General features: G+C 36.4%; 1 protein-coding gene across 1 annotated transcript; it reads left to right on the plus strand.

The window, feature by feature from the left end:
• Nucleotides 1-1,915: 1,915 nt before the first annotated feature.
• LOC311289777 (uncharacterized protein) lies at nucleotides 1,916-22,495 on the plus strand. The gene is made up of 15 exons (XM_084408025.1): nucleotides 1,916-2,121; nucleotides 2,531-2,890; nucleotides 3,005-3,310; nucleotides 3,401-3,679; nucleotides 4,296-4,383; nucleotides 5,656-5,674; nucleotides 5,793-5,877; nucleotides 8,690-8,697; nucleotides 10,530-10,671; nucleotides 11,775-12,140; nucleotides 12,257-12,562; nucleotides 12,653-12,931; nucleotides 18,100-18,187; nucleotides 20,411-20,477; nucleotides 20,644-22,495. The coding sequence occupies exons 1-15, from the start codon at nucleotides 2,076-2,078 to the stop codon at nucleotides 21,001-21,003; spliced, it is 2,799 nt and encodes a 932-aa protein (XP_084264151.1). The 5' UTR covers nucleotides 1,916-2,075; the 3' UTR covers nucleotides 21,004-22,495.
• Nucleotides 22,496-23,605: the final 1,110 nt, after the last annotated feature.

The raw sequence follows: 23,605 nt of genomic DNA on the forward strand, positions 1-23,605 counted from the left end.
TTTTTTTTTTCAGAATAATTTTTTTTATAGTTGGCCCACTTTATATTAGGTGTCTTTGACTACTATGTACTAACATAAAAAAATAAATAAAAAAAAATTTATATACAATGCACTTATTATGTACATGCATGTTTTTACTTAATTTAAAAAAAAACCTGCAAAAAATACTTTCTTTAATTTTTTTTTTGTATAAAGATGCATTTAATAGTTAATGTCCAGAAGTATCTATTTTGCTACTCTGCTATTTGTATCTTTATTAAAGTTCGTTTAATGTAATATCTCATTTGTGTTTAATGTAATATCTCAAAGTTTATTTAATGTAATATCTCATTTGTGTTTAATGTAATATCTCAAAGTTTATTTAATGTAATATCTCATTTGTGTTTAATGTAATATCTCAAAGTTTATTTAATGTAATATCTCATTTGTGTCTTTTTTGTGGACTATATGGACTGACAGCCTTGAACTGTCTTCTACAATCAGCTGTACTTTCAGGATTTTATGTGCATATTTTCTATACCACATAAACTAACATGAACTAACAGTGAGCAATATATGTTTATAACCTTTATCAATCTTTGTTAATGTCAGTAAAAAATCTACTTATTCATCGTTCATATTAACTCACAGTGCATTAACAAATGTTGACAAATACAACTTTGGACTAAAATTGTATTAGTAAATGTTGAAATACCATTGACTAAGATTAATAAATGCTGAAGCAGTCGTGTTAACAAACGTATTAACTTATGTTAACAAATGAAACCTTATTGTAAAGCCTTAGGTACGTCTTTATTTCAAGTAAATCTATATTTTATTTGTGTGTGTGTAGAATAATGACTTGTATGTCTATTTTTGTACTCTTCTTCTGGTTTTTGATAGTCTACTGCTGCAGTATTTTTTCCCATGATTCAGGCTTCTGCTTTCTGTTATTAAAGATGATAACCATAAATAAATGCTTTTAAGAAGTGAAGTCAAAAGTCCATATATGGAGAAATATCACAGCACAGTGTTGCAGTTTCTCATCTGAGCAACAAATTCTAAATACATCTAAAAATTGAAATGCTGAGAGAATGATATTTTGTAGCAAACCGTCCATGTTCAGTCAGCGGTGTGGGTGAATTCTGTCAGTAAATCACCGGTGGTTCAGAGCAGTGATGTAGCGCAGATCTTGGGGGAAGTTGTACAGTTAGTTGTACGGCAGCAAGTAGAGACAGTAATAATTCCAGTCAGCAGTGAGCATCTCTATATGTCCCACTGACTCCAAACAGCAGAGACCTGAACTTGTACTGAACCTTTTTCTTATATTATTGAATTCACCAATGCACTTTTTCACCACAGCTTTATTTGGAAAACATTGCAAGAAGATCCCCAGTCCTGTCTTTATGCCACAGTATTATGTTATGTAAAAATATAAGACAGTTTTTAGGGAATTCAGTAATGGCTTACTTTAGTTGTTTCTGCATATTAAGTTAGGATAATAGAAAGAATGTAAACGGACAGTTCATTTCTACATTTCAAGTGATTTTAAAAGGCTGCTGCTGGTGAGCTAATAAGGCAATGCAGATTCCATAAATACATTACCACTTAAAAAAATGACGCTCTTATATGAATTCTGAGCAGGAAACTGATTGTTTTAATACTGGAAATGACAGCAACTGAATATGTCTTAAAGTTCAAAGCTGGAAGTATGATCAGTTTACTAAATTATTGATATGATCTTCCACTTTGTAAAAGGAAGGTATATTTAATGTTGCTCTTTCTGTGAACAGGATGTATGTTGATGATGATAGAGGAAGTTGTTCACTAGCAGTCAGTTTATGTTCACACAGCACACTTTCTCACAGTCTCAAATCATCAGCAGACGCCACAATACAGAACTTGGTGTCCTTCTAAATACAAATTTTTCTTAAACTCTTCTTCTTTTTTAGATGTTTTTTCAGATGTTTTCAGTGTTGTTCTGTTTATTGAGCTGCTGGACACTTACAAAGAGATACATATAGTATTTTTGTCACGTTTGTGCAGATTTACAAGTGTGTGTTTCCTCACTGGACTGAGCGTCTGTTAATGAAGAGATGAACAAGGCAGAGAAAATCATTATTTTCTCTTTTCTGCTACAAGGTGTGGTTTCCTTTCTCTTCACATCTAGTTTTTAAATGACTAAAGTGTGATGCGAATGAGAGCATGAATTGTGCTAAACTATTATTCTGTCTGTGTGTGGTGCTTCAGAGAGTTTACTTACAGACAATTAAGAACATTTATACAATGTTGAAAAACAGCTCTTTTCTCAAGACTACTTAAAAAGAAGATTATTACTATTTAAATTAAATTGCAGTGGAATATTTTATTTCTTCTGTTCTGCTTATGTTTATACTTTTAACAATGACCCTGTAAAGCAAATGAATGTTTTGTAATGGACAAATGTAATGTTTGTAGCATTTTGTATAACAGAAATGTGTTTGTCTGTCTGAATGTTTCAGTGTTTGTTTCTGCTGGTGTCTGAATGCTTTTCATCATGTGTGTGTTGTAGGTGTTTGCTGTAGAGATTTCAGCATCAGTCTGCCAGAGAAGATTGAAGCTCTCAGTGGATCCTGTGTGATTATAAAGTGTACATTTGAGATTGAGGATAAATTTGACAAAGACCTCACTGAGAGTGCTGCTATAGGAGTTTGGCTCAAAGATGGATATAATGTGGAAAACCATCAAGTGTTTAAATCTAGAGTTCCCAATTCTAATCGCTTTAAAGGGAAAATAACTGGAAAACTACATGAGAAGAACTGTACCACTATCTTTTATAATGTGAGTTCAAATCATAATGGCAAATATTACTTCAGGATTGAGAGTGGTGATCTGAAATACACCTACACCTACACTGCTGTAAATGTCATTGGTGAGTGATTTGAGCAATTTTTTATATAAATGAATGTGTTAAATTAATATTTTAAATGCATTTGTCATGCCATTATTGTCAGTATACTTAATCTTGTATTTGTGTGTATTTCAGAGTCTCCCCCCAAACCCACAGTGAAGCTGTATGAGGATCAGGATCAGGAGGTGTTGGAGGGGAGCTCTGTGAGTCTGCGCTGCTCTGCTGAGACTCTCTGCTCCTCTCCTCCACCAACTCTCACATGGAGCTTCACTCCCAGAATCCCCCTCAGTGAGAGCAGCAGACAACAGGAGCTCCTCATCTCTGATCTGAACTTCATTGCTACTCGCCGTCACCACAGAGTCACTTTCACCTGCACTATAACCTACCAGCTACAGGACAAGAACAAAACAGCACAGGACAACATCACATTACATGTTCAGTGTAGGATGTTTTTGTGGCATCAGCTCTTTTCTCCTCCATAAGACGCCCATAAATCTATATGTATGATATCATTCTCTTTTTCTTTTTCAGATGCCCCTAAAATCTCTCCCTCCTCCAGCTGTAATGGAACTGATGTAACTGTGTGTTTCTGTGAGGTTGATGGGAATCCCTCTCCTGAACTGGAGTGGCATCTGTCTGGACGTCCTGTCAGTAACTCTTCAAACACGTTCATCAGTGAAGAGCGATTGAACAGCACAGGCTTGAGGAGCTCCATCACTCTGCATCAGTCACTCTCACACACATCCACTCTGCAGTGTGTCGGTAACAACACTCATGGCACTGCGAGAAAACTGCTTCTATCTGTTGCACGTGAGTTTCAGTTCTGTGATTCATCACATAGAACACAAATATGGCCCTGTCCCAAATGACACACATGTACACTTGTTGTCTTAACTTATAATGGCCACTGCGTGTGCATGTCCGTTAAGTCCACAAGACTGTATATGGTGTCCCATTTGTAATTTTAGGTTTCAGAAGGGTGCTTGCGAGCGCCCTTTTGCAGACGATATGCGCCCTCGATGTGCACTTTTGCTGTGTCCGCAAGCTCGCGAGCTGCAGTCTTTTCCCGGACAGTCAAAACGGCATTACGTCATGAAAGTGTGGACTGAAGAAAATCGCAGAGGGCTTAGGTTTCCATTTGGGACAGGGCCTATCTCTACCCATCCCACCCATTCTCCATACTGCTTATCCTCTGTAGGATTGTGATTGTGGGAAATTGAGGATCTTTCAACTGATGATTAGTAAATGAAAAAGTCATAACAGTATCAGTCATTAATGCTAATCTCTCACTTTTCATATTGTTCCTATGCTCCTGCCATCATTGTTATTTTGTTGTTTAAAGATTAAAATATGACTCTCTATTCCTTGTTAAATTGAATCAGTGGATCATCAGTGGTTTTCTAAAGACTCCTTTATTCTTCTTTAGGTTTGAATGTTTCCTCTGTGATGATTGGAGTTGCTGTTGCGGCTGTGCTGGTCATTATGTTCTGTGCCATTACATTTATCTGTGTACGGTAGGTGAACGACACATATAAGGTATTAAGAACCGTAGCAGAACAGCCATAATAAATTACTTAGAGAGAATAAAAGATAAGGATCACAGAATAGAACTCAACATATGATAATGAGCTGATGGATTTTGTTTTATAAACTCACTCATGCTTTTGACATATGGTGCAGATGAAAGTGATTTATCCAGTTTTGTGGAGAGAAATATTTAAACACAACTTTTTTCCAAGAACAATATTCCTATTGAGAAATAGAAAAACAAATAATACCAAAAGTTTACATCTAATGACTCCAAAAATGGAATGTGACAGTGAAGTAAAATATAATAACATGTTGCCTTATTTTATTTTGGTTAAAATGAAAAAGCCTTTTAAAAAACAAACAAAATTATTTAGTTGTTTTACCACTCATTTTGGGCACTTTCTGCTCCTCAAAAATATCAAAATGTATTTTAATTTAGAAATTATAAACATAGAAGTTCACCATAGAAGTGATGTATTCAAATCATGGTATGTATGAATTACATTTTTACATGGGCCTAATGTATGTTTGAACAAATTAATAGCTCTAAGCAAAAGAAAATGTATGAATGTTATTTGCATTATATAACAAAATATCAAACCAAGAGGCATTTATTTAATAAAAAAAAAATAGGACAAGCAAAACATTTCACAAAAATAAATTCTTTTGCATTTAAATTATTAAAATAGATATGGAATTCAAAATGAACACGAAACATATTTTGACACTACACTTAGTGGTTATCACTATTGTGAAAAACAACACTGATTACTTTACACATCCACTAAAAAAACAATGGACACTCAGACATTTTTAAGTGTGACTAAGTGGTCCAAAAAATGTTGGGGGTCACTGCACACGTTTATTCACTTGCCAGTCACATCTGGCTTTTGATTTTGCTCTCTGTAAAGCTAGCATGTAACTGATATTAAAAATCAACACGTTTTCAGAAAATAAAATATGAAACTTCTGGCAGTCGACTTCAGTTCCAGTTTTGCTTAGTTCGTTTTAAAAATGTATATTGCATCAGGATTTGAAATCGGCCCCCCATAATTACTATAAAATTACACCACTAGACCATCATGGCTCACAGTCTTGTAGAAAGAGAGTCAGAACTGTCACTGTTGCCCAATCAAAGGGGAAAAAAGGGTGTAGGACGCCCCCGAAAAAGTCGTTTAAACAGTAAGAATACGTTTCTTTGTAGAGAGATAATATAATGGACTAAACGTTAGTAACCCAATATCCTTTCTTTTCAGGTTGTCCACCAAGCTGAAGGTGAGTCTTCTTTGTTATAAGGCCTAGATAGTAAGACATGATATAGGATGATGATGATGATGATGATGATGATGATGATGTTGATGATGATGATGTTTGAGAGTGTTTATGTTGTTAGGCTCAGAATGAGGCAGCAGACACATATGCTTCTCTTCAACTCTCAGCTCCACCCTCTGAATATGAGACTTTGAACATTAAGAGAGGTGACGCACAATAAACAACAAATACACATTTTATCTCCTCCTTTGTTTTCTTCACTAAGTTGTTTTTTCATGAGTTATGCAATGCATGTATTTCCACATGAAAGACTCGTATAAAAACAACTAATTTCACATGGATCCTATGTCTGATACATTACTAAAGCATGAAGACCAAGCCTCACTGGCAACAAATATGCATGTTTTTGTCATATTTTATGGAAATCTGTTTAGTTGTTTGAAATAAACATATGTTTCATACACATTACACATTTGCAATTTGTTTGTCAGGAAAAAAAGGTTTAGATGGCTTGATTTGATAGAAGATGTGTCCCAGTTTCACTACCTATCTGTGCTGTAAAAGTCTGTACTTTTTTTTTTTTTTTTTACAAAATAAAATAAAATAAATTATAGTTGGCCCACTTTATATTAGGTGTCTTTGACTACTATGTACTAACATTTAAATTATTTTCTTTATATAATGCACTTATTATGTACATGCATGTTTTTACATTGTACTTCATTTTAAAAAATACCTGCAAAAAATACTTTATTTAATTTTTGTATAAAGATGCATTTAATAGGTAATGTCCAGAAGTATCTCTTTTGCTACTATGCTATTTGTATCTTTATTAAAGTTCACAATGTTAATATATAACATTAAATAAATATTTATTTATTATTAATAACTCAACCCAATTTCATGTATCTAACCATCTGTCTCACACATATACACCATGTTTAAATATATTTGTATTCGTGTTTGTAGTTCTGAACCAAATTCTCATCCAAAGTGCAATTGTTTGTGGGCAATATTAGCCGTTAGACTGTGCACGGATCACACTTCAACCGGGAATAGAAGACCATCCGGGTATGTTTGGTATACTATGATTTGAGACAGACTTATTCTAATCTCACATACTATTTAAGAAAAGGAGAGATTCGAATTTTTTAAATGTGCATATGTAACCTCTCCACCTGGGTCCTACTTACCCCGCCCTGTGCGGGCTTTGAACCCGGGTCTCTGGCGTGAGAATTAGGCGCTCTAACAAGGAGGCCAAAGACTGCAGCCTCTATTGTCTGTCGCTAGAGCGCCTATTGAGATTAGAGGAGTGAGGTTTACTCGCACAGCAACTACTAGCTGGCCTCTGTTACACATGTACTCTAGTTTTTATTTAATGTAATATCTCATTTGTGTCTTTTTTTGTGGACTATATGGACTGACAAACTTGAATTGTCTTCAACAATCAGCTGTACTTTCAGGATTTTATATGCATATTTTCTATACCACATAAACTAACATGAACTAACAATGAGCAATATATCTTTAAAACCTTTATCAATCTTTGTTAGTTAGTAAAATTAAAAAATCTACTTATTCATTGTTCATATTAGCTCACAGTGCATTAACAAATGTTGACAAATACAACTTTGGACTAAAATTGTATTAGTAAATGTTGAAATTACCATTGACTAAGATTAATAAATACTGAAGCAGTCGTGTTAACAAACGTATTAACTTATGTTAACAAATTAAACCTTATTCTAAAGCCTTAGGTAAGTTTTTATTTCAAGTAAATCTGTATTTTTTTTTGTGTGTGTGTGTGTGTAGAATAATGACTTGTATGTCTATTTTTGTACTCTTCTTCTGGTTTTTGATAGTCTACTGCTGCAGTATTTTTCCCCATGATTCAGGCTTCTGCTTTCTGTTATTAAAGATGATAACCATAAATAAATTCTTTTAAGAAGTAGAGTCAAAAGTTCATATATGGAGAAATATCAGAGCACAGTGTTGCATTTTCTCATCTGAGCAACAAATTCTAAATCTAAAAATTGAAATGCTGAGAGAATGATATTTTGTAGCAAACCGTCCATGTTCAGTCAGCGGTGTGGGTGAATTCTGTCAGTAAATCACCGGTGGGGCTTCAGAACAGTGATGTAGCGCAGATCTTGGGGGAAGTTGTACAGTAAGTTGTACGGCAGCAAGTAGAGACAGTAATAATTCCAGTCAGCAGTGAGCATCTCTATATGTCTGACTCCAAACAGCAGAGAACTAAACTGGAACTGAACCTTTTTCTTAGATTATTGATTTCACCAATGCACTTTTTCACCACAGCTTTATTTGGAAAACATTGCAAGAAGATCCTCAGTCCTGTCTTTATGCCACAGTATATAAGACAGTTTTTAGGGAATTCAGTAATGGCTTACTTTAGTTGTTTCTGCATATTAAGTTGGGATAACAGAAAGAATGTAACCGGACAGTTCATTTCTACATTTCAAGTGATTTTAAAAGGCTGCTGCTGGTGAGCTAATAAGGCAATGCAGATTTACATTACCACTTAAAAAAAAAAAAGCTCTTATGTGAATTCTGAGCAGGAAACTGATGGAACTGTCACATTTATGTTTTAATACTGGAAATGACAGCAACTGAATATGTCTTAAAGTTCAAAGCCTGAAGTATGATCAGTTTACTAAATTATTGATATGATCTTCCACTTTGTAAAAGGAAGGTACTATTTAATGTTGCTCTTTCTGTGAACAGGATGTATGTTGATGATGATAGAGGAAGTTGTTCACTAGCAGTCAGTCAGTTTATGTTCACACAGCACACTTTCTCACAGTCTCAAATCATCAGCAGACGCCACAATACAGAACTTGGTTTCTTTCTAAAAACGAATTTTTCTTATCTCTGGCAAGTCTTGAACTCTTCTTCTTTTTTAGATGTTTTTTCAGGTGTTTTCAGTGTTGTTCTGTTTATTGAGCTGCTGGACACTTACAATGAGTTCATACATATCATATTTTTGTCGTGTTTGTGCAGATTTACAAGTGTGTGTTTCCTCACTGGACTGAGCGTCTGTTAATGAAGAGATGAACAAGGCAGAGAAAATCATTCTTTTCTCTTTTCTGCTACAAGGTGTGGTTTCCTTTCTCTTCTCATCTAGTTTTTAAACGACTAAAGTGTGATGCGAATGAGAGCATGAATTGTGCTAAACTATTATTCTGTCTGTGTGTGGTGCTTCAGAGAGTTTACTTACAGACAATTAAGAACATTTATACAATGTTGAAAAACAGCTCTTTTCTCAAGACTACTTAAAAAGAAGATTATTACCATTTAAATTAAATTGCAGTGGAATATTTTGTTTCACTGTTGCTTCTGTTCTGCTTCTGTTTATACTTTTAACAATGACCCTGTAAAGCAAATGAATGTTTTGTAATGAGAAAAAAAAATATATATATATATATATATATATATATATATATATATATATATATTAATTTAGTTTTTAGCCCTTATGTGCTGTTGGGGATGTTTTCATCCACTATGGGGTATTTTTTAGTCTAAATTTGGCCATAACTTTTTCTGTGTTTCAGCAAATTGAATGATTTTTGGTGACAAATCTTATTTTGACACATATTTTGGGAAAATGCTTTGAAATTTTTCAAAAACTCAACAGTACACTGTGGGCAAATTCACTACCCTTTCGTTATGTTTCGTGGCTGAAAACAGCCACTACTTTAAACTGCTGTAAAAATGTATCAGATAAATATTTTTTTCAAATTTTTTTTGCATGAATCTATTAATCAACCTCAGTCCTGCTCAAAAATATTAAATGTTTAAAAAAAATTAAGGATTTTAACTCTTTAATTGCCAAATTTGTAAATGATGTCACTGATTTGGGGAAAAAAAACACACAAAATTACTCATTTTCAATATAAAATGTGATTGTGGACTGGACATGTCTTGGACATGTCAAAGATTAGAAACAACATTGGTTTGGATGCATTGTTAGTTTTTGTGCAGCATCAGATTTTAACTTTTTCTCCCTCATTTACTGTTCGTGGCTGTTTTTGCCCCATTGACTTCCATTATAACCACATTTTTTGATTGCAAAGGGAAGAGGTAAAATTTGTAATTTTTACTGTTGATAACCAGGTGGAACCATTAACCCTTTAGATAGGCCTGTGCCAAAAAAAAGCTTAGTTTCTGGCTTTTACATGGAGTTATATGGAGTTTATAAGGAGTATAATAGCATAATAAAGTGTGTGTGTGTGTGTGTGTGTGTGTGTGTGTGTGTGTACACTCACCTTGATGCGTCTGAGAAAATCAAAATATGCACCTCAGCTCTCAGAACTACATGGAGTAAACAAAAACAAAGTAAGTGTATTTATGCATCTGCTGCCTTTTGATGGTGAGAAATGCAGACTAAACAAAAACAAAGCAAGTGGATTTAAACGCGTGCATTCAAGCCTGCTGGTGAGAAGATTTTGATGGTGAGAAGAGCAGCAAGCAACATGAGAAAGGGCTTGACTTGTAGTGAAGTTTTAGAGATGATTATGCAGCCTGACCCTTCCAGCGAGCTGCAGGATGTATCGTCTTCTCCCTCTGACTCCAGGGCCGACGTGCTTTGCCATCACAAGGGTCCAGAACATGGATTCCGTGTTCAATCTGTTTTTTACGGAGGAGATGATTGACCTCATTGTCAGCATGACTTGCGTCAACACATACATGTTTGTACAGTCATACAAACATGTATGACTATGCCTTGTGATGGCACAGCACGTCGGCCCTGGAGTCACGCCTCTGGCAGGCTGAAGAAAGGGAGTTGTCTCCGCGTTAGTGGAAAACCACACTTCGCCGTTTCTCCCAATCCACCCAGATCCAGGATCCTCCGAATCCTCCTCGCCTTCAGTGGAAGCTAAAGAGGATGATGAGGGTGCCACATCCAAATCAGGATCTGACTCTCCTGAGTCTGTGGTGTCAGAGGGAGAAGACGATACATCCTGCAGCTCGCTGGAAGGGTCAGGCTGCATAATCATCTCTAAAACTTCACTACAAGTCAAGCCCTTTCTCATGTTGCTTGCTGCTCTTCTCACCATCAAATGACCAGCAGGCTTGCATGCACGCGTTTAAATCCACTTGCTTTGTTTTTGTTTAGTCTGCATTTCTCACCATCAAAAGGCAGCAGATGCATAAATACACTTACTTTGTTTTTGTTTACTCCATGTAGTTCTGAGAGCTGAGGTGCATATTTTGATTTTCTCAGACGCATCAAGGTGAGTGTACACACACACACACACACACACACACACACACACACACACACACACACACACACACACACACACACACACACACACACACACACTTTATTATGCTATTATACTCCTTATAAACTCCATATAACTCCATGTAAAAGCCAGAAACTAAGCTTTTTTTTGGCACAGGCCTATCTAAAGGGTTAATGGTTCCACCTGGTTATCAACAGTAAAAATTACAAATTTTACCTCTTCCCAACAGGGAAAACCACCAACAATGAAAAATGCATGATTATATGGTGTCATGGCTTTGCAATCAAAAAATGTGGTTATAATGGAAGTCAATGGGGCAAAAACAGCCACGAACAGTAAATGAGGGAGAAAAAGTTAAAATCTGATGCTGCACAAAAACTAACAATGCATCAAAACCAATGTTGTTTCTAATCTTTGACATGTCCAAGACTGTGATAAAAGGTAAAAAAAAATCCAGTCCACAATCACATTTTATATTCAAAATGAGTAATTTTGTGTTTTTTTCCTCCCCAAGTCAGTGACATAATTTACGAATTTGGCAATTAAAGAGTTAAAATCCAGAATTTTTTTTAAACATTTAATATTTTTGAGCAGGACTGAGGTTGATTAATAGATTCATGCAAAAAAAATTGAAAAAAATATTTATCTGATACATTTTTACAGCAGTTTAAAGTAGTGGCTGTTTTCAGCCACGAAACAAAACGAAAGGTAGTAAATCGAAACAATGCACAAGGGTTAGCATTTTGTATAACAGAAATGTGTTTGTCTGTCTGAATGTTTCAGTGTTTGTTTCTGCTGGTGTCTGAATGCTTTTCATCATGTGTGTGTTGTAGGTGTTTGCTGTAGAAATTTCAGCATCAGTCTGCCAGAGAAGATTGAAGCTCTCAGTGGATCCTGTGTGATTATAAAGTGTACATTTGAGATTGAGGATAAATTTGACAAAGACCTCACTGAGAGTGCAGCTATAGGACAGTGGTTCAGATATGGACATGATGTAAATAATCTAGTGTTTCACCCCAGAGATACCAAACATGATCACTTTAAAGGGGAAATAACTGGAAAACTACATGAGAAGAACTGCACTACTATTTTTTCTAATGTTAGTTCAAATCATAATGGCAAATATCACTTCAGGATTGAGAGTGGTAGTGGTCTGAAATACAGCTACAAACAAAACACCTCCACTGTAAATGTCATTGGTGAGTGATTTGAGCCATTTTTTTTATATAAATGAATGTGTTAAATTAATATTTTAAATATATTTGTCATGCCATTATTGTCAGTGTACTTAATCTTGTATTCGTGTGTTTTTCAGAGTCTCCCCCCAAACCCACAGTGAAGCTGTATGAGGATCAGGATCAGGAGGTGTTGGAGGGGAGCTCTGTGAGTCTGCACTGCTCTGCTGAGACTCTCTGCTCCTCTCCTCCACCAACTCTCACATGGAGCTTCACTCCCAGAATCCCCCTCAGTGAGAGCAGCAGACAACAGGAGCTCCTCATCTCTGATCTGAACTTCACTGCTACTCGCCGTCACCACAGAGTCACTTTCACCTGCACTATAACCTACCAGCTACAGGACAAGAACAAAACAGCACAGGACAACATCACATTACATGTTCAGTGTAGGATGTTTTTGTGGCATCAGTTCTTTTCTCCTCCATAAGACGCCCATAAATCTATACGTATGATATCATTCTCTTTTTCTTTTTCAGATGCCCCTAAAATCTCTCCCTCCTCCAGCTGTAAAGGAACTGATGTAACTGTGTGTTTCTGTGAGGTTGATGGGAATCCCTCTCCTAAACTGGAGTGGCATCTGTCTGGACGTCCTGTCAGTGACTCTTCAAACACGTTCATCAGTGAAGAGCGATTGAACAGCACAGGCTTGAGGAGCTCCATCACTCTACATCAGTCACTCTCAGACACATACACTCTGCAGTGTGTCGGAAACAACACTCATGGCACTGCAAGAAAACTGCTTCTATCTGTTGCACGTGAGTTTCAGTTCTGTGATTCATCCCATAGAACACAAATATGGCCCTGTCCCAAATGACACACATTTGCACTTGTTGTCTTAACTTACAATGGCCACTGCGCGTGCATGTCCGTTAAGTCCACAAGACTGTATATGGTGTCCCATTTGTTATTTGGGGTTTCAGAAGGGTGCTTGCGAGTGCCCCTTTGCGAGCTTGCGAGCAGCAGACCTCTTCTGGAAAGTTAAAGCGGCATTATTCAATAATCCATATTCACCTTTCATATTTCACTTCCAAAATATTAAAACTGTTTAAGAATACAACCTATAATATTCAACAGGCATTTTTCTGTCCATTTTATTTCGCTTTGCAAATTCGCTTCCACAAATTAAGTGGTTCAAATTCGACAGTAAATTCAACATTGACATCCAGCAACTGCAAGAAAAGCAGTAGATTGCCGAGCATACTCTCCATCTGCTGTTAGTCTACCTCACCAGCAGGGGTGCAAGCGCGTTTTGTTGACGAAGACCAGCAACAGAACAAGCCTTTCATTCATAAAACTCATTTACAGCAATGTAAGTGTATTTGTGATTATTATGACAGCGGTTTCAGTGTCTTCACGGTTACTTTTCCTGTGTAGCCTACATGCATCTTTGTCTACCGTGAACGAGATTATAATGTTATTCCCCGATGCGGATATCAGGCATGTGATTGGCTAAGGACAAAAAAGCAGGAAAATCCTTTTAGTTCTTAAGAACTCTTTTATAACTCATTCCTTTGCTCAACTCTCTCATAAAAATAAATTCTAATTATAGATCTTTTTGAGCGTTATTGAGTTTCCTCAAACAACTCTTTGATATGTGAACGCGCAAAGCTGCTTCTCCGCAACTGCGTCACACATTATAAATCGACACGACAGTCCCTTCTTCTTAGTCTTTCACATCAAACTTCACTTCTCCTCCTGCCACATCGTCTCCGGATACATATAACTTAAATCTTAATACATTTTTTCTAATTATATCAAACAAATACTCAATTCTCTCTGGAGAGATCCAAATCACGCCTGCTCTCGTCTTGCGCTGCCGATGAGAGAGAGCGCAATCTCCAAGTTCAACCGCGTGCGAAATCCGGAAACTGAAAAAACATTGGTCAGTCTTCCAAACAAAAATTATTTTATTTGGCTATTTTGATACTCATGAAAATAAGTGTACCACTATAAGTGAAAACGTATAAGTGAAAATAAATGTTCATTTAATATAATAAATACTAAATACTTAATATAATAAATGTTCACTTCATTTAATCACGTTAATGCTGTTGATAACCTGGGTTACACAAGTGCTATGACTCTTCCCAGTTTAAGCTAATGCAATACACGTAGGCATAGCCTACTATACTAAATATATATATATAGAAAGAAAGAGAGAAGAGAAGAGAAGAGAAGAGAAGAGAAGAGAAGAGAAGAGAAGAGAAGAGAAAGTGTTAGTATTAATTGATCAAGTGTTGATTTTGTGGCAGTATATCATGAAACGCTCAGCAAGAAACTTGCGCGTTAAGTTCATATTCTTAGTCCATCGCCTGTAGCCTATATAGTTTAGCCTACAGCCTACATTCCCCATAAGGTGCGAGTTTGGTCTTTTATATCACTGTAGTCCATTAAGCTACATTAAGCGTTTTGTCCCGACAGAAGGAGAATCCTTGAGTATGAGGTATTGAGGGAAACCGATTATAATCCTGTTCATGGTAGAGAAAGTTGATGACATGTAGGCTACACAGGGAAAGTAACAATGAAGTTATTGAATGAAACATAAACACAGCTTTTGTGTCTTTATCATCTTTTCCGCATATATACTGACACAGATGATCATTTTCATTTTATGAATGAATGGCTTGTTCTAACTGTTGCTGGTCTTCGTCAACAACAAGCGCTTTTGCACCCCCTGCTGGTGAGGTTGACTAACAGCAGATGGAGAGTATGCTCGGCAATCTACTGCTTTTCCTGCGGTTCCTGGATGTCAATGTTGAATTTACTGTTGAATTTGAACCACTGAATTTGTGGAAGCGAATTTGCAAAGCGAAATAAAATAGACCGAAAAATGTTTGCAGAAAAATGCAGAGAAACCGAAAATGCACAGAAATGTTATTTTTAAACAGTGAAGGGTGAAATATGAAAGGTGAATATGGATTATTGAATTTTTAATAATGAAAATGTGTTTGAAATGTTTTAATTGAAATATTCACAGCTTAAATATTCAACCATGTTGAATTTCAGCCCATAAAAATGCAAGCCCTAAAAATACAATGCATTAAAATGCAAGCATGGTTAATGCAATGCCTATTTTTTTATAGGCCTATAGAAAGCATTGTTTTATAGGCCTATAGAAAGCATTGTTTTATAGGCCTATAGAAAGCATTGTTTTATAGGCCTATAGAAAGCCAGGTAGGAGTTATTGTTACTCCTCAAGAGGTGTATGATGCAGTCTCAAAGCTGAAGAATAAGAAGTCTTGTGGGCTAGATAATATTACATCTGAACATTTAAAATAAGCCAGTACAAGACTTTATCCTCTACTGGCCATTTGTTTTACAGGATTTTTGGTACATGGCCTTTTGCCACAGTCACTTTTGATGACTGTATTGGTCCCTGTGATTAAGGATAAGACCGGTAAACTTAGTGATATGAATAATTATAGGCCTATAGCCTTGGCAAGCTCTGTGTCAAAGGTGCTTGAAAGGATTCTATTGTCGAGACTTGAGCCATATTTGTACACCACAGCTAACCAATTTGGCTTCAAGCATGGGCTTGGCACAGACATGTGCATTTTTGCACTTAAAGAACTATTGGATAAATACAACAACCAGGGGTCTACAATATTCATGTGCTTTTTAGATGCTTCTAAAGCCTTTGACCGTATTAATCATGGAAAATTGTTTGATAAACTAACAGAAAGAGGTGTTCCAGGATACCTTACTAGGATTCTTATTTTTTGGTATTCTTGTCAGACTATGAGGGTGAAATGGGGCGACTCTATATCAGACTGTTTCAAAGTGAGTAATGGAGTACGTCAGGGTGGAATTTTGTCACCATCTTTGTTCAGTTTATATATTGATGACCTGTCTATGAAACTTAATGAATGTAATACTGGGTGTCTTGTTGGTGATGTCTTGTGTAACCATTTGATGTACGCAGATGACTTAGTAATGATAAGCCCTTATAGTGCAGGCTTGCAGAAGCTTCTGAATATCTGCTCCTCCTATGGCGATGCATTTGATATTAAGTATAATGCTCTAAAAAGCCATATACTGATTGTTAAAACAAAAGAGGATCAGAAGTTGATGTTCCCAGACTTTTATATTTGTGGAAATGTCTTACAGGTCACAGATGAGGTTAAATATCTTGGACACTATATTACAAATGACCTTTCAGACGATAGAGACTTGTTTAGGCAGAGGTGTAAATTATATGGGCAGGCTAATGTATTGGCTCGTAAGTTTCACATGTGTTCCACCAATGTCAAAATTGTATTGTTTAAAAGTTTCTGCTCGCCTTTGTATGCTGCGCACCTCTGGCGCAGCTACAAAATGTAAAGACATTAGCTCAAAGGGGAAATATTAATAATAATCCATAATTACCAATTATGATTAATTATTAATATTTGGGTCAGTTAATTAGATTAACTTTGAGGTAAGCTAATTAATATTACAATCAATTAATCAGTTCCAATGAACTCTTTGATTATTCATTTATTCTAAGAAAAGTGTATCTTTCATCGTCACTGAAAAATAATTATTCCCTAGCATGTACAGAAATTAGAGCATACTGTAACAAAATCGAAATCGTAAAAGGGACTTTGTATGCAAACAGAGGATCAGAAATCAAATTCATAATTGTGCACAAGTTTTATTAACTAAATCACAAACATAATTAACACTAAACAAACATAAATACATTCATACATCCATGCATAGGTAAAGGGGTGAGTGATGTGGAACCGGAAACAGGAAATAGAACTATGGAATCAAGATCTATTTTTGTATGAAAAGAACCATAAGCTTATCATTTTCAGCGCACCTCATAAAAATAGATACAATTCTTGAAGTGGTTGAAGATTGAATTCGTTGCTGGGTCCTTGAGTGTCAAAAGTCATGGTGCGAGTTGCAATCGTTTCTTCTCCGTTGGATGAAGAAGATAGGATGAACTTGTATTGTCGCTGTTCTCATGGCTGGAGTGCAGATTGTGGCCTCCACGCTCTGCCGGCAGGACACAAAGAGCACATGGTGAAAGTTGCGAGGGACTTCGTCCGTGTTGAATGACGTCTCTGAACTCCTGAAGTTGTCCTTGATGCTGGAGTGAGCACATGTCCTGGAAGCTTCGAAGCCTCATGCCCTGGGCCTGTTGAGGCCATGCTGGAACACATGGCATCCTTAAGGCAAGAGTTGTCCGTTTTCTTCTTGGTTGTATTTTAGGAAGGCAGGCTGACTCGGCCTGCAGAGGCCTGCAGGGCCCAGTGGGGGGAAGGGCCCCCCCACGGGATTCACTTGAAGCTGCAGTTTAGGTCCGAGGACAAGAGCTAAGAGGGCCGGATCTTGTGGTCAGTGACTTTTAAAGCTTGACAAAGGACAGCCCTATGCAGGCTAGTTCACCCAATGAGAAGAATTTCTGGCGGGAGTTTCCTCTGTCACCAGGATTTACAAGCCTTTGTCTTAAACGTGCTCTTTCGGACTGGCATGCTGGATTGGTGTTTAATGACACTACTAAGGAAGATTCTTAGTAATACTCATGTGTTGCACAGCTATTGGCATATCATGTACACAATCATTTCGATCTTCAAAGTACCAATTTATCGAGTCCAAACATGGTATAAGTGGGGTTACATAGACAGTTGGTCCTGTAATAACTACATAGTATCAAAGAGATCATAGTATCAACAGAATTATTAAAAGACAAAACACACAACAGTAAATCATTAATCATTGAATGAATTTCAACTGATGATTAGTATGTGAAAAAAACCATAACCATATCAGTCATTAATGCTAATGCTAATCTCTCACTTTTTATATCATTCCTATGCTCCTGCCATCATTGTTATCTTGTTGTTTAAAGATTAAAATATGACTCTCTATCCCTTGTTGAATTGAATCAGTGGATCATCAGTGGTTTTCTAAACACTCCTTTATTCTTTTTTAGGTTTGAATGTTTCCTCTGTGATGATTGGAGTTGCTGTTGCGGCTGTGCTGGTCATTATGTTCTGTGCCATTACATTTATCTGTTTACGGTATGTGAACAACACATATAAGGTCTTAAGAACCGTAGCAGAACAACCATAATAAATTATGGCAACACTTTATTTCGATAGTCCACTTTAAACATTCTACTAACTATGAGTAACTTTGCAACTACATGTCAACTAACTGTCATTAGAGTTTTAGTAGACTGTCTGCTTAATATTTGCTAACACTTTATTGTGATGGTCCCCCAACAGATATTCTATTGACTGTAACTTGGCAACTACAATTCAACTTATTCTACTAACCCAAACCCTAACACCTAACCATAACCTTACAGTCTACTGACAGTCTACTACAGTCTACTAAAACTCTAATGAGAGTAAGTTGACATTTAGTTGCTAAGTTACTTATACCCCTTTTCCACCAAGGCAGAGCTGGTGCTGGTTCGGAGCCAGAGCCTAGTTTCAAATCGGTTCTTTGTTTTTCCACCGCCAAAGCACCAGCTCCGAACCAGTAAAACTGGTTCTTAAGTAGCACCAAATCATTGCAGGGTCTAGAACGGAGCCAAGAAAGAACCGCTTGCGTCAGGGGCTGGGGGCGGGGTTACCGTGACCAACAAGACGAATAGAAACTTGTGACCGCCATTTTTAAATAGCAGCTAGTCGAGCTAATAGCAGCTCGATTATAATATCCGTCTATGTAAGTTACGGCGAGCTGCACGAACGCGTTGGATTCCGTTGTATTTTTGCAAACCCATGAGCGTCCATAGTATTGCAACGTCCGTTATTGTTGATGGCTTGTTCGAGATGCATCGGAGCGGCGAGGACCGATCGGAGCTGCGGGAGTGTTTGGAGAGCATACGACTCCTTGTGCTTTTAGATCGCTATCGCAGTGCTTTTATGTCATGCGGCGATCGATCTGCGAGAAGCCGATGCATCTCGAACAAGCCTGGCGTGTTTGTGTTTGGCGCTACCGCACTAGCGGTTGCTGGGCAACATGAGACGTATACAGTGACGTAAGATCTGGCTCTGTTGTGGCTCTCTAGCCGGTGGAAAGGCAAACCGGTTCTTAGTAAGCTCGTCAGTCGAACCAACTCTGAACCAGCTCTGGCTCTGGCTCTGAGCCAGCACCCGGTTCTTGTTGGTGGAAAAGGGGTATTATAGTATATAGTATATATATAGTTAGTAGAATGTCTAAAGTGGACTATCGAAATAAAGTGGAACCTAAATTACTTAGAGAGAAGAAAAGATAAGGATCACAGAACAGACTCAACATAATGATAATGAACTGATGGATTTTTTTTATATATAAACTCACTCACTCACTCACTTTTCTGACATATGTTGCAGATGACAGTGATTTATTCAGTTATGGGGAGATAAACATTTAAATACAACTTTATTCCCAGAACAATAGCACCTACTGAGAAATAAAAAATAATAATTATACCAAAAATTTACATCTAATGACTCCAAAAATGTAATGTGACCATCAAGTAAAAAGTAATAACATGTTTCCTTACACTAGGAATTGGTAAGTTTAGAACTTAATTGTAAGCCTTTTTCTTTTTTTAAGTAAAAAACTTTTTTTTCATTATTAATGAAGAGTTTTGCCTCTCGTTTTGGGCACTTTCTGTTCCTCAAAAATATGTATTTTAATTTAGAAATTACAAACATGTTTATCATAGAAGTGATGTATTCAAATATGTATGAATTGCATTTTTACATAATGTATGTTTGAACAAATTACCATATCTAGGCAAAAAAAAAGTATGAATGTTTTTGCATTATATAACAAAATATCAAACCGAGAGGCATTTGTTAAAAATAAAATATGTAAAAGTAAAACATTTCACAAGCATTAGCAAAATTAACATTTAAATGATTAAAAACAGATATTCAATTCATAATAAACACAAAAAATATGTTGACACTATACTTATTAAATTGACTAATATGATGCACATATTACACAATGGTTACTTCACTCATCCACTAAAAAACACTTTGACCCAGGTTGACTTAGAGAAGTTAGTTTTGAGAAAAGCTCTTACATCATTTGTTTGCAGATGCCACTTGCTTTGTCGTTTTGTACCGGCAACATAATGGACATTCAGACATTTTTAAGTGTGACAAAGGTACTAAATACTTTTTGGGGGTCACTGCACTAGATGATTTTATTATAAAAGCCAATCCTGTCTGGCTTATGGTTTTGCTATCTGTGATGCTAGTATATTACTGATATTATAAACATGAACACATTCTTTTCAGAAAAAAGGGTATGAAACTTCAGCAGACTAGAAGAGAAGGTGCTACAAGAAACATTTCGACCAGTGACGTGAGTTACAAATGACACACAAAAATCACACAAACGATTTATTCACTACAAAAAAACCTTACGTTGTAAACAAATATAAACTTATTACCAACCTAATAAAGTACACAAACTGCTGAACAATTTACACAGACACAGTAGAGCTGATGCAACCCTGTCAATGTTTTAGGCCGTTCCACATGAGAATGAAGCGGAGTCTGTTTATGCCAATGATGTCGTGATGTCTTCTGCTGGAACTGCCACAGAAAATCCAGAATCCTTCATTTACTCCTCCATTGACTTCACACCTGAGTCACGAGAGTTCGGGAGTGCTTCCTCACTTAATGCTGATTACACTTCGGTCCAACATTGTTCTGTAGGAATGGCAAATGCAGAGAGCTCAATAGTTGAGTCTTCAAGAGCAATAGAGGCTCAGGTGATTGTGGGAGCAGATGTGGTCACTAAACAAACCGAGTCAAAGGAATCCGAGAAAGAGCCGTTTGCAGACTCCTCTCAGCTTTACGCAGTGGTTAAACGTCGTAACCCATAGAGAACGGGAGATTTCGCCATTTGTTTTCTCCTAAATATTTCTGATATATGTTAACAATATACATTTTTAACATCAAGCCTCATTATTTCTAACATATGACACAACTTTAGATGTTGCTGATGGGTTGTGAAAAGTGGAAAACCAGAAAGTGAACAGATGACTGTTAAAGCCAGTGGAGTGTAGAATGACTTCAGGAGGGGCACAAAGATAAAAAGAGCACTGTAAATATTGCACGAGTAGTGCAATATTTTTCAATTTCATTTATTGTATTCAGTACATATTCTCTCCAATTTTTCCGTTATTTTATGTTTTTAAATGGTTAAACCATGGTATTATTTAAAGTGCCTTGGAGTTGCCATGGAAATAGGAATTTGATTAATTCTATCATATTATATCTATGATTCTGCTTTCGTGGCAGCAAGTTAATAGTCCGGATAAGAGCCACTTCTGATTTAATGAGTAACATAATCGGTCTTAGATTTTCATTCAGCCCTTTAAAGGCTACACTTAACACTGATGTGGGCCAGGAAGGAATTGAGATTGAAATCTCAGATTGAACATATTTGAAAACTTATACGGATGACTTTTAAAAAATGATTTACATTCATTTCACATTCCCACAAGAAAGTGGACTTACACAAAATAAAGAAAACAAAGGATCCATGAATTTCTTTAATTGTTTTCATATATATATGTATAGATTGTCAATCGTTGTACATTTCCTAAGCCTTTTGACTTTCTTTGTTGTGTTTACAACATTGCCAATTAAAGCTTCAAATTCTTCTCTAATGTCCACAAATGCATAATAGGATCTTAGGGTTCTTAAAGGGATAGTACACTCAATAATGAAAATTGTGTCCTTAATTACTCACCTTCATGTTGTTTTATGATGTCCTTATACCTTTTTGAAGCTTGAAAGTGGTAGTTGCATAGGCTGTTAAAGCAGGGACAGAAATCTCTCAGATTTCATTACAAAGATCTTCATTTATGTTACAAAGATGAAATTCTGATGGGTTTGGGACGACATGAAGATGAGCAATTAATGACAGAATATTCATTTTTGGGTGAACTATCCCTTTAATAGCAATGTGTGAGTGTGTAGCAACCATACATTTAGTTTCATTTTCTTTGTTTTTGCTCATTCATTTAAAAGCATACTGTAAAATCTTTTAATTATTCCATTTAATCATATGATCATTTATTATGTGTCATTTAACAATGTAATAATTTTTATTATATTGCTTTTCATTTGACTTATTTTACTTGCTCTTGTAGTGGTTGTTACGGTTGTTTAGTCTTATAATTTTGTGGTTTCTTCACAAAAATATTTGTCACTTCCTGTAATTCTAGTTGCTTTTGAATTGGTAAAATAACACTTGTTGAACTTGTGCTGGGTAGACGAAGTAGGAATGAAGTTCAGAGTCCTACTGAGCATTGAAACATATAGGCCTACGCAAAGATTATTCAATAAACTCTGCCTTCTTTTTTTTTAGCAATATTTCGTCTCCTGCTTTCTGCTATTTCACGGCTTCCTCTGTCTGTCTTTTTGGCTGATCTGATGAAGAGAGTTATAATGTCAGAATTGTAAGATATAAAACTCGCAGTTGCGAGTTATAAAGTCAGAATTGCGTGACATAAATTTGCAATTGTGAGAAATAAAGTCAGAATTACGAGATACACTGTACACACTGTAAATTACATAATATAAACTCACAATTGCGAGTAATAATGTCTGAGAAAAATAGTCAGAATTGCGAGTTTATATCTCACAGTTCTGACATTATAACTCACAATTGTGAGTTTATATCATGAATTCGGAGAAAAAAAAGTCAGAATTGCGAGATGTAAACTCGCAATTGTGAGGGGGAAAAAGTCACAATACCTTTTTTATTGTTTTATTCTGTGGCAGAAACAAGCTTCCACTTTTTTCTGCTTTCTTTTAGGATGTTATTGAGGAGAACACAGACACAGCTTTGTGTGACATTAACACAAAATGAAGAAATGTGAGGACCAAAACTGAGTCAAGAAAGATCAGGAGCAGGTCGACACACACTCAAGTGCAGGTGGTGAATAAAAGTACTGGAAAAATCAAACCCTTAACAGAACGGAACAGAGGCTTGTTTGGTGTAATTTAAAAACACAAGAAAACATTTTCTCTGTAATTCTTATTTTAAAAGAATCTGCTTATTATTTGTATACTTTGTGACATAGTCCCAAAGCCAAGAGAGACTTAGGCTGCCACAAAACACAACCACAAAGAGGTGGTAGCAGGGTTAACAGAAACTGTCTTTTATTTATCCAAGAACATAGGATGGCCAAAAGGAATCTAAACTAAAATTTAGGTTCTTCCCTTTGTGGGGTGTCCGTGATAGCTGTGTTCCACCCGTCTGCTTGAACACTAGGCCACCTTGAAGGCGACAACAGAACAAAAGAAAGGTAAAGGTCTCACTCTAGGTCTCCCTGTGCTTCTGCACCTCGTCCTGGGGGTGTCTGCATCCAGAACCATTCAACCCTGAGTGAAGCAAAGTTCACAGATTTATAGTGACCTCCATTGTAGTAGAATTCTCTCCCCAGCAGGTAATATTTGTTTTTTTCAGGGCCC

The sequence above is a fragment of the Rutilus rutilus genome (assembly GCF_951802725.1).
Source record: "Rutilus rutilus genome assembly, chromosome: 4".
Lineage (NCBI taxonomy): Eukaryota > Metazoa > Chordata > Actinopteri > Cypriniformes > Leuciscidae > Rutilus > Rutilus rutilus.

What these genes read in the sequence shown, in the direction of transcription:
- LOC311289777 (XM_084408025.1), top strand. Translation starts at nt 2,076, where the DNA reads ATGAACAAGGCAGAGAAAATCATTATTTTCTCTTTTCTGCTACAAG. An exon ending in ACTGCTTCTATCTGTTGCAC is followed by an intron (nt 3,680 to 4,295) that starts GTGAGTTTCAGT and finishes ATTCTTCTTTAG; the next exon opens with GTTTGAATGTTTCCTCTGTG. An exon ending in ACTGCTTCTATCTGTTGCAC is followed by an intron (nt 12,932 to 18,099) that starts GTGAGTTTCAGT and finishes ATTCTTTTTTAG; the next exon opens with GTTTGAATGTTTCCTCTGTG.